This window comes from Electrona antarctica (genome assembly GCF_951216825.1).
Source record: "Electrona antarctica genome assembly, chromosome: 3".
In the NCBI taxonomy this organism is placed as follows: domain Eukaryota; kingdom Metazoa; phylum Chordata; class Actinopteri; order Myctophiformes; family Myctophidae; genus Electrona; species Electrona antarctica.
In genome coordinates, this window is record NC_136808.1 from 14,086,039 (window position 1) to 14,100,488 (window position 14,450).

The window sequence follows — 14,450 nt, forward strand, 5'->3', positions numbered from 1 at the left end:
AAGTCAGAGTTTTTTCTTCAAGTTACATGAACTACAGTAACCAAAGTAAAATGAACTCAACTACGGTAGACTTAACTGTTGATGCGATGTTGTAAAAAGTGTTCAGTAAAAATAGCAATACCACAATGTACTTTACCACTCCTGAATGAAGTGTCTGGTGCTGGGACTCTGGTGCAACGCACAGGTCCTGGGCCTGGTGAGAGCAGGAGTGGACCTGGTGAGACGTAGGTGGGGCCCGGACAGGAGTCAACCCACAGAGCCTAGTCCTTCCATGCACCAGAAGCGTACCTCCCAGCCCTGGCAGAGTAGTTCCAACGGATTGTGTGGTCCTGGTTTTTCCCTAATGGGACTGATCGAGGGTAGCTACTGGGACGTAAATCGGGACTTGATCACCCCGGCTGGGTCGCCTGAGTGAGGGGCATTATGTTCGAGAGACCCGAAACCCCCTTGGATACATCACTGGTGTCCCAGGTGCATCCATGCGATGTTCTTTGTTATTATGTTACAAGTTGAATAACTGTATGAAAATGTTACTTAAGTAACAGTACAAAGGTACTGACATCATAATATACTTGAAATATGAAAGTAAAAGTACTCATTATGAATTTTGTTTTCAAAATGTGTCACACTTAAAAATAGAAAAAGAAAATATATATAGCAGATGTTCAAGCTCACAACACGATGGGACACGAAGCCAAAGTATAAAATAGGGCTTAATTGGTTATTGTATGTTTTGTAATAAATAGTCAAAATCAGTTTTTTCAAATATTTGTAGTGTAGTAAAAAGTGCAATATTTTATGTTCTTAGCTTACGCATGCTTACGCATGTTTCATGATAAATGCATTTTATATATGTGATGTATTCCCATGCTTTTGTTCTTGCCTAATGTAAGTCGCTCTGGATTAAGAGCGTCTGCTAAATGCCTAAATGGTAAATTGTAAATTGTGTTGTAGTGGAGTAGAAAGTATTGAAAAAAAATAACTATTCAAGTAAAGTAAAAGTACCTCAAAATCTGCCTCTATTTCTCTCTTACTGGCATTCTCATACTTTTCTCGGTGTGTCATCTTCATGTTGTTAACAGGGTGAAGGGCTAGCAGCACACTAAAAAGGTGTTGAGAAAAACCTATGTCACTTCCACGTGTGTGGCCGCACTTCTCACCCCAGGAATAGATGTCATTCTCCATTTAAAACAGCCAGGATGAAGCTGATAATATGCACTCGAGCCAAAGAAAGATAAAACTCACACTGACGCACGCACGCACGCACGCACGCACGCACGCACGCACGCACGCACGCACGCACGCACGCACATGCACACAGTGCCGGCCCTGAGCAATTTGGTGCCCTAGGCAGGATTTTTCGTGATACCCCCCCATGTCTCACAAACATTTAACAACAAACATTGGATTCAAATAAAGATGTATTGAGTGGCCCTCTTGTTGCCTAAAAGAGGATGATTTGTCAAAATTTTAAGGAGCTTTTTCAAATAATTATATAAAAATATGTGACCAGACTTTTGAATGTCACTCACTATAGCCTTATTTGTCATTGCCACACTATGCAAATTTCAAGTAGGCCCTGTGTGAAAATAAACAAACCAGTCTAATTCTCACCTCTATTAATTTTTATTATAAGAGTTCTAGATTACTTTATTCTTCTCTTTGGGAATTTTGTCCTGTTTTTTGTAAGTAACTTTATGGAATAAATTGTGGCCTACTTGCAATGTTGCAATAATATTGTAGTTTTACTCCACTAATTTATTTGAAAACTATAGTTACCAGTTACATTGTAGATTTTGAGAGGTGCTAAAAATCTTTGAAATCTTTTCAGGGCAATTTCTCTACTCTGGGTTTTCTGGTTATCTTTCTGATGTGTAAAAAGCTGAGAAATGACCATGGCCCCCTTGTGTCCCAAAGCACTGTACTTGGTCACATATAAGTTAGGAAAAAAAGGTTTTTTTCATCTGTCACATTTGCAGTGCAGTGTACACTTGCCTACCTTTCAGAACAGTGTATGCAAATAATGATAAAATTGTAAATTATCCATTATACCCTATATATATCCTTCCATATTCAGCGCATTCGAAAAATCTGAATCAGGTGATCCATCCTGAATTTCTTTGAAATACAGAATTTGCTGATTGTCTGAGACTGGATCACAAAATATAGGATTTCAAAATCAAATTTGATCAGATAGGGATTAAAGGTTTTGAACTCGTGGGCCTCGTGGATCAAAGACCAATGATATTCTATTGAACGACATTGTCACTCTGCGTAAATAGATAGTTCTGAACATGCTGTGAGCTTGTACGTTACGGCTATATATCACCTTTTCTTTTTAACATTTGTGAAGAATTGCACAAGATTGTCTCTTTACATATGGACCCCCCCCCCCCCCCCCCCCCCCCCTCTCTCTCTCTATTCAACATTATAGGATGTTCTAAAAAAAACTAGAAACCAGTGGCAGTGCTTTAAAGCACTGTTTCTCAATGCCGGGTCCGGGGACTTCAAGTTGTTGCTGTTAATTTAACTCTGAGAGTGTACAAATGGAACCATTTGGAACCATTTGTAGTTGTACACTCTCAGAGTTAAATTAATGCTGAGGATTTCACAAGATCGGGGTCCAAGACATAACAAGTCATGTCAAATGGAAGGTCTGTGGCCTAACCGGGGGTCCTTGAAATGAAAAAGGTCACTGCTTTGGTGGTTCTATTTTAAATATGCCTTAATAATTCTTTGAAAACGGCATTGGGTTTCCTGGCACAAAATGTTCTCAGATGGGGGGTCTGTGGCCAAATACATACGGTATGAATGTGGGGGTCTTTGACGTGAAAAAAGTTTAGAAGCACTGCTTGAAGGAAAGTGATGAGGCCATCAGAGCTGTGAGGGAAGCCCCCCGCCCCGGTTGGCACATTGCTATTGATTACAGCTCCTGATTTAATCTCCACCCCTGTTCTCCTGTCCTGCTCCACTCCATCACCTGAGCTCTGGAGACCGGCGGAGCATTGACTGCTATATCACCCTGAGAGAGAGAAAGACAGAGACAGAGGGGGAGAGTGTATTCAGTCAAAGTGGTGTTGACCCCTGAATGCGCACACAGCAGGTCTGTTGTTACATCTTGTGTATAGAGGTACATAAGCGTGCGGCTTCCTTCAGACAATGCAGTAGCATAGATAATAATAATAATAATAAATATAGCTGCAAGTAGCGATAAGACGGGGCCGAGCCATAGAAGCAATAAAGCAATAAAGAAAAAAGATATATGCAATATGCACGGTAAGCCATAGATACACTGATGACTGAACTCGAGAGAAAGAAGAACACGTAATTAACAAATGAGTGCTTTAAATATCTGGTTGGAGACTGGAGATTGTTTTTTTGTTACGCTGATTGGCTGAAGGGGTTGTCTGTCAACACTGTACTCCCGCAGCCAACCATGCAGGGTCCAGCAGCATTTGTGTGGAGACACAAATACATGGAAATGCGATTTCAAGGGGGAGTGGTTAACCAGGCTACGGAAATCATGTGGATGGTGTGGATCATATACTCTAGCTATCCTATCTATACATTCATATAATTGGCAGATCAATGAGAGATCTAAAGGTCCAGGGGTGCTTTGACGAATGACTGAGCTTCAGTTCTTGACCGTTTCCCATGACCCTCTACCATATTGGTGGAAAACGACATCACAGAACTGCCAAAACTGCAAAAAATAATAATAATAATAATAACAATAACAATGACTTTCCTCACTATTCTTCCTTTTTCAACTTCTACCATTTGATCTTTTTCTCTGGCTTCACTGTCTTTCGCTGCTTGCAAACTAGGGTCATCCTACGAAGCACCATCCGGTGCTGCCATGCCACACTTTCCCCTGCTATACCTTGCGGTCTCGGATCTCTTTCAGGCTAGCCCCTCCTACATAGAACACCCGTCTTGAAATAGGTGTTCACCACAGCCATTTCCATTCTACAACCAGTAATCCTTCTATTAATTCACCAAATCTCTGTCACTCTGTCCTGGGCAAGTCAGAAAGTGCCTGACCAAACAGACTCAAAGGCTTGTGCAGTGCCGATAGACCAAGGGTTTCCGAGAACCAGGAAAGAAGCAATATATTAGAGATCAGTGCCCATGTTGACAGGAGATGTTGACAGGAGATATTATCAGAGGAGCAGAGTTTTTTCCATTGTTATTGAGCTCAGGACAGAAGTATGGGTACAGCCTCTCAGAGAATTTGCAGCCAGTGAAAGAGTATACGTGAACTCTGGACTCTACATCATAAAATGAGACCAGACCCTCCTCATAATCCACAATCACTCCTATTTTCTGTAGATCTCTTACAGGGAGGAGGGCAGGAGGGTCAGCATTAGCCTTGTACTCATTTCCATTCCTCAACCTTATAGTCCAGTAACCATTGCTGGGTGCCAGTTTGATTTGTCCCTTCCTGTTGATGGACTCTCTGGCCACTCCTAAACTCCAGTCAGTTTTCCCTTTCACCTGTACCTCGTAGTAAAATCTACCTGAGAAGCTTTGGTTTCCTAAGACTGAGGGACAATAGGAGAATCTCTCTGTGTTGTTTGGGAGATTCTTCCATGTGGCTCCACGATTCACTTGTTTTCCATCGTCAGACAGGATGAGTTTGCAGTGTGCTGTATCAGGGTCCAGGGTTACATCCACTGCATATTGCTGGATCGTCCTCAGCTCAGCATCACACAGCTTATTCTGCATCTCTTGATTGAGTGTCTTCTCCAGCTGAGCTACAGCTGTTCTCAGAGTCCCCACATATGAAGAGGGATTTACTTTGACTTTTGTACAGTCCTTGGTGGGTGGAGGGGTGTTGGTGGTTATGTTTGGGAGGTGATCTTCATTGTGTGAGATCTGTTTCAGCTCAGAGCTTCTCTTCTCTAACTGCGTGAGTTCCTTTTCCATCTCTTTGATGAGGCTCTCGGCCCGTTTCTCTGTCGTTTTCTGCTTCCCTTCAATCACACAAGTGAGCTTAGCATGGCTTCTCTCAATACAGCTCACCAGAGCAGTGAAGACCTGCACACTGTCTGCTATCTCTCTGTCTGCATCTCTCTTGCTCAGCTCTACCGAGTGTTTGAGCTCCTGAATCTTCAGTTGTCTTTCCCGGATCATCTGCTGAATTTCAGCATCTGTCTTTGCTTCATATTCTTCTTTCCACTTGTGACTCTTGAACTGATGAGCGATCTCAGAAATAAAAGTATTGATATATACTTCTGGTCTCTTATAGAATGTTTTTGTACACAATGGACACTTGCACACATCACTAGTGTCCCAGTAATGTGTGATACAGCTTTTACAGTAGTTGTGTCCACATGGAGTGGTGATTGGATCAGTGAACACGTCCAGACAGATTGAACACAGGAACTGCTCTTCAGACAGGAGACTGCTGGCAGAGGCCATTTCTACAGGTCCTTGTCGACGTCCTAGGAGTAAGTAAATAAGCTGTGCCTGGGGTGTCCTCACAAAAGAATATTTCGCTGTAAGGTTCTGTCCTTCTATGTTCTTCTAATGGTTTCAGTCCGGGGGTGTCTCTTAGACTAATGCCCCTCCCACTCTGTGTAATCAGCTTTTAAGCCGAGCTGACTCAAATCAAATATGGTGTCACTCTTGCCCAAATATGGACTTCCACACTATGACTCAAGACTGGTAACGGATAACCATGGCAACCTGATGACTGACATGAATACAGTGAGATTCCTTTTCAGGATGGCAACATACTGTAGACCTATTCATCCCATTGTCCAACCCCTCCAAGAACTTACTTACTTACAAACGGAAAAAAATCACACCTGTGTGAAGTGAGGGGCGCTCTTATCATCATACAGCATCATACATCATCTCATTCCGGCCAACAATTTTCATCCTCACTTTTCCGACTTTAATTTTATCTTCAATGTTTGTGTTTACAGAAACCCGGAAAGCTGGGCATAGGAGGGGCTAGCGTCCCTCAAAAAACGTAAGCTTGTCTCTCTTTCAGAAAATGAATTATGTGACTTCAAATGCATCAATGTCCATGCATTTTATCTAGTCTCTTATTATATCTCTGGATATAATATCAATGACATTTCACAGCACTTGTGTGGTGTACAGCCCTTTGAGGAATATGTTTCATCAAATCTAGTAGATCATTTGAGTTGAGGAAAACTTCAAAAAACTTGAGTAGTGATGAATCCATCTGCCCATGAATCCATCTCCACTGATGGACTGATGGACTTAACCTCCAGCGTCAGTTCACAGGCATCTAACCACCACACACAGCATATTATGTTCCCAAAGTAAAAAGAAAAAATATATATATTTTCAGAGATGAGACGTAGGATCTACGTAGAGGTGTAAACTATTGAAAAAACACACCTGTGTAAAGTGAGGGGCGCTCTTAGCAATATACATCACATTCCATGCTCAACCAATCAAATCATCACAAATGTCATTCCGGCCAATCACAATTTGCGTTTACACAAAGTCCTCACTTTTGTCTTCAATGTTTGTGCACGTTTTCACACTTTTGTCATCAATGTCTGTGTTTACACAGACCATCAAAGCTGGACATACTGTAGGAGGGGCTAGCGCCCTTCAAAAATGGAATACTTATAATGTAAAAGTACCTCGAAATTGTACAGTAAAAAATAAATAAAGTTACTTTCCACCACCAGATGTGGTCAGCAAACACAATCTGCTACAGTACATGTTTGTCTGACTGGAACTACAGGAAACTGTGTACTGTATGTACTGTACTGTCCAGGAAGAACTGACATTCTCCACTATGATGTCATAGTAGAGGAAATGTAAAACAACAACAACAGAAAAAAACCACAAAACACTCCCACATCATGTTTATGTCCCCAACTTCATTAAAACGGGATTTGGGTGCAAAATCAGTGAAGTGTGCCTTTAATTCATAATTAATCCTTCCTAGAAATGTAGTGGAGTCAAAAGTACAATATTTGTCTTTGAAATGTAGTGTAATGGTGAAAGTCGTACGCATCCAAAAAATCACACCCGTGTGAACTGAGTGGTGTAAGGTATTATATAGCCTGATCAGCTGTGGTCTGACGTAATGTCTGACGTAATGAAATCACACCTGTGTGAACTGGGTGACCATAGCAACCATGCTCATTTTTTGCGAACAGACAGACAGACTAACAAAGCCAGTTGTAGGAGTGGTTTACACCACTCAAAAATACAAATACTAAAGCCACGTACAGATACTCAAAACATGCACTTAAATAAGTACAGCACTCGAGTGCGTGTACACGGTACAGTACTTGGTTATTGTCTAGAATGTCCACTATACTGCAGACTGCCGTGGCGGTACCTTAAGTCTGGCGAGTGTCGGCGGTGAGGTCCCGGTAGAGTGGGTTGGACGCCATCTGGAGCCTACACACTTGAGCCACTCAGAGCCAGGAAGATGATTGCCAACAGTGTGATTATGTCTTTATTAGATTAAGCGTGCATTGTTTACAGGATGGCGGCTCTCTTAGGGTTGCCAACTACCTGACATTCATAAGGGGACACCAGGCCGGGCATCCCTTATTTTTTTATCGGAAATGAAAAAGATACAATCTCACTGTATACGGTATGTGTACAGCTTTTTGTATATTGTATTAAGCACTTGAACCTCAGCGTCCATATTCTGGGGGGAGGCGGTCCATACGCAGCAAGCCAAATTAAGTCATAACGTAATGATGACGTCCTCCAGTGACTCCGGTGACGTTCAGGACTAGGCCAGATCACAGCCCATATGGGGATGATCTTTATGTCATTTCCAGGACGTCTTCACCAGTTTAAATAATATAGCTTATTCTGGGCCAGATCTGACTATGATATGACTTAAGTTGATCTGGCCTCGATCAGACTCTCTCTGATTCATCCAGGGACGTCCGTCTTAGTGGGTAAAATTTATGTTGGTTGAAATCAGGTGATATTCTGGGCCAGATCTGACTAGTCTTATGGTTTGACTTGATCTGGCCCCAATCGAGACGTCACTGATTCGTCCAGGTCCTGACCGTGCTTGCTGGGTAAGGTTAAAAGAAGTCCATAGGGTTAACCTGTTTTATAGTATACCGGTATGGCGGTATAGTATATGAGATGTTTGAACTTAGAACTTTTTAGCTCAATTAAGTCCCAAAGGGGAAATTAGACCGGGACCCAAACTAGTGAAAATAACAGATGTACAAGCTCAAAACGCGTTGCTTTGTGCTGCGTTGCAGGCTTGTGGATCTGCTATTTCACTACTTCTTAATCTTTTAATTAAATGTATTTACAGAAATTATTACATTTTCTTCATTATATTCATGAAATACTTTTGAAATCAGTTGGAATTGTTTTAAGTTGGTGAAAAGTTCCGACTTTTTGTTAATTTATTTTTTGTTGAAATTATATATTTTGCGGCCCAAACAGACCCACTATTTGGTAAACAGTGCTCTATTAGCAATGATTACTATTGGAATATATATTTTCAACTTTTTAACAATAAATCTTACAGCACCTTTAAACAGGCTAAATAATGATTTACAGTTACAGTAAGGCCAGTTCAATGGGGCTGCACTAATAAAGCAAGTCTTTCATACAACAAGCTCCCATCTGGTGAGAAGTGAAATCCTGAGATTTATATGAAATCATGACCAATTAACCGTGCTCACACTTTGCTCCCAAATGGCTGGAAGACCTCGCTTGAAGTCGACGGAACGATAATAGGCCCATGTGTGAAGCAAATCAAGCGTTTTGCATGTTATTAATGAGTAGGCAGAAGTTAGCCATGTGAGAAATGAGGTGATATGATTATGTCCTGCTAAACCCCTCAGGGTCTCTTCTTCTCTAATAGCATGCACAGCGGCTACAATGTTAGCCATCCCTGTATTAAACCCATGAAAACCGGGAAAGCATCTGTGTCCTTTTAGTTAATAAATATAGCATCACAATCATTTTTTAATCAACCATTATTTTATACTTTGGATATTCCAAAATAACGATATACAAGCTACAGTATATAAATAGCCTGGCTCTAGCCCTGAATCGCTAACCATGCAATATATAGGCCTATGTATGACTCAAATCTTCGTGTCGGTGTTCAAATACATCTAATTCTGAGGGTCCTTGACATTAAAACGTTCGAGAACCACTCATATGGCAACATTCGTTTTTCAGAAAGAAAACTTGATTTGTAGAATCTGCCTCAGGTTTTAATGGCCCGGCTTTAGTGAAACAGACCTGAGTTACAACTGCCCATGGACTGGTATTTTACGTCTACACAAAATCTCTTCACCAATGGTCAATCTGCAAGCTCACACGACGCCTTGTGAGCTTGCTGATCTGCTATTTCCCCCCAGAATAGGGATTCTGCTGAGGTGCAAGTGGTTGACAAAAGTGGCATTGTAAGGGTTTTAAACATTTTGATTGTCACAATGCCGGAAAGTCTGGCGTGGCATTGTGAAATCCATGATCTCGACCGCGGTCGAAATATTATGATGAAGTGCTTAATTTATGTTTAGTAACCAGTAAGACCTGAGGGCGAGAAGCGACAGGCGAGGTCACGTGCATGCATATACATTTTGAAAACTTGAAAAGGGACATTCTGCATAACAAGTAGTTTTACTTGTTTTACTACTTTAAGTATGTTAGAGTATTTCTACATTGTGGTATTGATATTTTTACTCAAGTAAAAATATCAATACCACCATGTGAGTACTTCTTCCACCACTGCTGAATGGGAGAGTGGGGTTCGATCCCAGCTTGGTACACAAACTGATACAATATAGTGTAGTACTGTATGTGATGCACCGTGCACCGTTAACTCCATAGACACATGCAAAACAGAAAAAGTATAAAAATCACGGCATTCCATCTTTAAGATAATCTTGATGATTTAGAAGACATTTTGAATTCCATTAACAGATTCATCGTTGAGAAATAATGTCATATGCAGCTAAACTGAATCCAAAAGGGTTTGGATTCAGTTTAGCTGCATATGACATTATTCAGTTTAGTGGCAAGAAGTGTTGCAGCGACAAAGACTTTTAGGATATTGACTGATTTTGCAGATATGAAATAAATCATTATTTAAATGTCCAAATTCTGTGCCATGCACGCTTGAAGAGAAAGTGCATGGTAAACACTAAACAGTGAGGTGGTTGTGCCAGCGTCAGATTAGCAAGGTGCCAGGGAATGAAGACGTGATCAGAGGAGAGGCACACGGTGCCAGTGTCTGAGAGGTGGGCTGGCCACTGCCAACTTTCCACTCCAGCTGGAGAGACAGTGAGGGGCACTCTGTACCCGCCACACACACACACACACACACACACACACACACACACACACACACACACACACACACACACACACACACACACATCGCTGTTGTTGGGCAGAAACCTCTTATCTTCATATTGAAATTTGTTGTGGTTTTTTTTCCGAAAATGAATGCCCTACTACTTGATCGTACAAATCGCACAAAAGCATCAAACATAGCAGATCCACAAGTGTCGCTGCGTTTCGAGCTTGTGTATCTGCTACTTTTGACTGAAAGGTAACAGTTTTGGACATACTGTATGAGGTTATAATAAGAGTACACTAAAACATAAAACAAATATTTGACGAGCAGATCATTCTCAGTTGCAAGTATTACATTTTGTCCAAAGATGCTGTGTGATTGTAAATGGATGTCGCTTGGATCACTCATGTCATGTGTGGTTACAGTGAATCTGTTCATTGCTCTTTGAAAAGAAACTCCATTAGGATTCCACTCACACATGTATACAGCTGATGGACGAGTTACACTGACTGCCACCCCCCCCCCCTCACTCTCTCAATGCAGTCTCTGTCCCCCACAGCTTCATCTCCTCCTTACTCTGACCAGCATCATTGGTGGAAAGTAACTATGTATATTTACCCCTCTTATCTTATTATTATTTTTATTTTTTTCATTTGAAAAAACACGACCCCCTCACACATAAGGACAATATCAGTCACCAGAAGCAAACAAACAAACCGACTCAAATGGTACCGATATCCGGTCTGGCGCATGGACTACTTTTCCTGTCTACCTACCTACGGTACCTCCAGGCAGTGCCTTGCTGGATTCATAATAACATTCCAAGTATGGATGTTAATAGTTAATCGTTAATCAATTAATCGCCGTTAAGAAACTAATCAATTAAACGTAACAGTTAATAATGAATCGAACATTCTGCTGTCGACGCGACCGCGGCCAAGAAACTGTGTGCAGTAAAAAAAAAAAAAAAGGTCCCCCCCACCCACCTTGGTACTAGGCCACAGAAACGTCTCTGCTTTTACATTACGTGATGTGACAGACAAGACACTCATTTCATTTTTATTCCTCATATAAAGATGCCATTGCCTGGCCCTGTATCGCAAATGGTCAAATAGATATTTGATTAAGGAATATAATATGCCTTTTGTGTTCTTTCTGTATATCAGCAAAGTGTAGATTTTTATGTTAGACGTTGAGAGAAATTAATATTCTCAGATTTAAAAAAACGGCGCTTATCAACTAACCGGTTAATGGATCGATACGTTTATCAAAACATATCAATTATCAATTAATGACTTAATCGATAATTCCCATCCCTAATTTCAAGTAACATTACCTCCCAAAGTTTACCCTGTTTCTTTGCAGCCTCCATCCTCTGTGCTGCTGTGCATTTTGGCTGTGTATTGCATCAAGACTAAATGGATTTCATCTAGTCTGACTTTTGCTTTCGTATCTATCATAGATACGAAAGCAAAAGTCAGACATGATACCTCTATGATAGGCTTAATACAAGGCTAAATCACAAGCCTCATTTAAAATGTGAAAAATCGTTTGGAAAAAACGTTCTACATAATGAGTGGTTGTCGTATGATTACTCAAACAAAAGGTTGAATGCAGGACTTTTAGTATATTGTGGTATCAATATTTTTACATACATTAGTAGGCTACTTTTCCCACCATTGCTGTCCTGATCCTCTCATCTCCACCACCTCCAAACTCTGCTTGGACCTACAGTAAAAGCATGGCACCTTTTTACCGGTGCCAAGTTGCCAACTAGCACCCTCTCCTGGCCATGATGCACATTGCTAACAGACTGAAGTCACATCACATCACAGGTTTAGAGGGTGGAATACAACAGTACAAGCTCCCATCATTTTTAGGGTTCATGAAAGGAATGAATAGAAGTAGATGGGAAGAACAAGGAAATATGTGTGTGTGTGTGTGTGTGTGTGTGTGTGTGTGTGTGTGTGTGTGTGTGTGTGTGTGTGTGTGTGTGTGTGTGTGTGTGTGTGTGTGTGTGTGTGTGTGTGTGTGTGTGCGTGCGTGCGTGCGTGCGTGCGTGCGTGCGTGCGTGCGTGCGTGCGTGCGTGCAATAATGTGCATTACTAGGTATGTTTTGCACCTCACCTAACCTCATGTACATACAGTAGCCTACCAGTCTCAGTGGGCCAGAGAACATGATGTGTCTTTGGCTGAGTTCTGTTCTGTTGCATACTTTATAAAAGTGGTCCCCAAAAGATACATGGTGTCTTCCTGGCTTTCCTGAGACACAAGCTTACAAAATTGGCGGTCTGAATTAAGACCTATTTAACAGTGAAAGTAGCTAATCTACATCTAGCCCTTTTTTCCATTGACAATAAATATCAATGGAAAAACTGAAGCTAGGTTAATTGTTCTCTGTTATTTACTGGTACAGTATGTGACTATTTAACATTTGTTGACAGAGTTGATGCCTTTTACATTTGTCTAATTCTGGATAAGAGCATCTCCTAACCTAAATGACTAAAATGTAAATTTTAAAATGTACTGTGCTGTGTGTCCCTGACTGTGCAGGTCCAACTGGCTGAAGCCGTGCTGTGGCCACAGGGTGTCCCTGTGGCAGTGCTGTATGCTCAGTGCTGGCTTCAACTGGGTCCTGGTGGCCTGTGTCCTGCTGCTGGTGGTCTTTCTGTCCCTGGAACTGCTCATAGACACCAAGCTCCTACAGTGTAAGTCAACCACCTCATAGACACCAAACTTCTACAATGTAAGTCAACCACCTCATAGACACCAAGCTCCTATACGGTGTAAGTCAAAGCTCCTACAATGTAAGTCAACCACCTCGCACTAGTAGAACCTTCAAGGCTCATTTTACACGGCCGTGACCGCCACACTTGAGTTCCTTATGAAAATGTGTTGTTCTTTTTGTTGCATTGTCTTATTCGTCTGAATAATTAAGTGCTGCACACTGCTTTACTGTGCTGTGTGCTGTCACAAACCTAACTTGCCCAAATATATCATTGTTGTCGGCAGTGTCGGGTGGAAACCAGTCCAAAACTATTCATTTTTTATTATCATTTTAAAAACATTTTAAAATAGCTGATCTACAAGCTGAGCTTGCAGATCTGCTATTGTCACTACTTTTGTGTGACACTCTTGTTGCCGCTTATTTTCACTAGTTTGGGTCTGGAGCTAATACGTACCGGAACCACTGATGTAGAGTGATGTAGAGAGGTGATAATGAAGCCAGGCTATTGTCAATGGTAGCGGGCAGGCGTCTCAATCGATTGCGGGCCGGTGTCCATCAATTGCGGGCCGGCGTCCAGGAGACACGAGGCTGTATAATGATACCTGAGGTTTGGCTCCGGGCCAGTCACTTCAGATGTATGTCCAGTCAGCCACTTTGGCCACTGCCAGTCTCACAAGACAAGACAAATGAAGGAGAGAGAGAGAGAGAGAGGTGGAAACTATCTAAGTACATTTTCTCAAGTACTGTACATAAGTACAATTTTGAGGTACTTTTACTTATACTCGATTATTTCCATCTATTTATAAATGCACCACATCTCTGTACATCTGTCTGTACGTCTGTACGTGTGTACGTCTGTAATGCACGTAACTCGAGAACCGTTCACCCCACTGACTTCAAATTCGACACACGCGTTCAGTTGGGTGGAACGTTGGGTGGTACTCTGACACGGGTACAACAGGTATTGCATAGCCAGGTGGGGCATGGATCTCCAACTTCATCGTTACCGACTCTGTGCTCTACAGCCGGGCACCAGTCTAGTGTTTTTAATACTTTATACTTTGACTCCACTACACATCAAAGGCAAATATTTGTATTTATTTTTACTTCAATGTAACTATTTGAACACTTTACTTACTACTTAGTTGGAGATCGCCACCTTTACTTAAGTAAAAAACAAACGAATCAGTGTACTTGTATCACCAAGGATTGAGACAAACTCCCACATAGATTAGTACTAGTGTCAGAGGAGATGGAGGGCAGCGGGTTGGCACAGCGGGGATTAATGGACAATGTCAGAGATGTGGGGAGGGATACAGAATGCTGATAGATGCTATGTGGAAGCAAGGATCACGATGGGTGATGGGGAGAGAGAAACAGGGAAATTGATTCTGGCACGCACGCACGCACGCACGCACGCACGCACGC

At 41.7% G+C, this 14,450-nt stretch overlaps 1 protein-coding gene and 1 pseudogene across 2 annotated transcripts in view; one reads left to right on the top strand and one right to left on the bottom strand.

The window, feature by feature from the left end:
• LOC306919655 (transmembrane protein 266-like) overlaps positions 1 to 14,450 on the top strand; it is an 87,948-nt pseudogene that overhangs the window by 46,677 nt on the left and 26,821 nt on the right. Inside the window, exon 4 of the transcript in view lies at positions 12,848 to 13,002. The product of the transcript in view is annotated as a transmembrane protein 266-like (transcript). The remainder of the gene's footprint in view (positions 1 to 12,847; positions 13,003 to 14,450) is intronic.
• On the bottom strand, positions 4,123 to 5,424 carry LOC306920561 (pyrin-like; the record flags this gene model as incomplete). Its single annotated transcript, XM_079497374.1, has 2 exons — positions 4,123 to 4,976; positions 5,322 to 5,424. 2 exons carry the CDS (start codon positions 5,422 to 5,424, stop codon positions 4,123 to 4,125), a joined length of 957 nt encoding a protein of 318 aa, XP_079353500.1.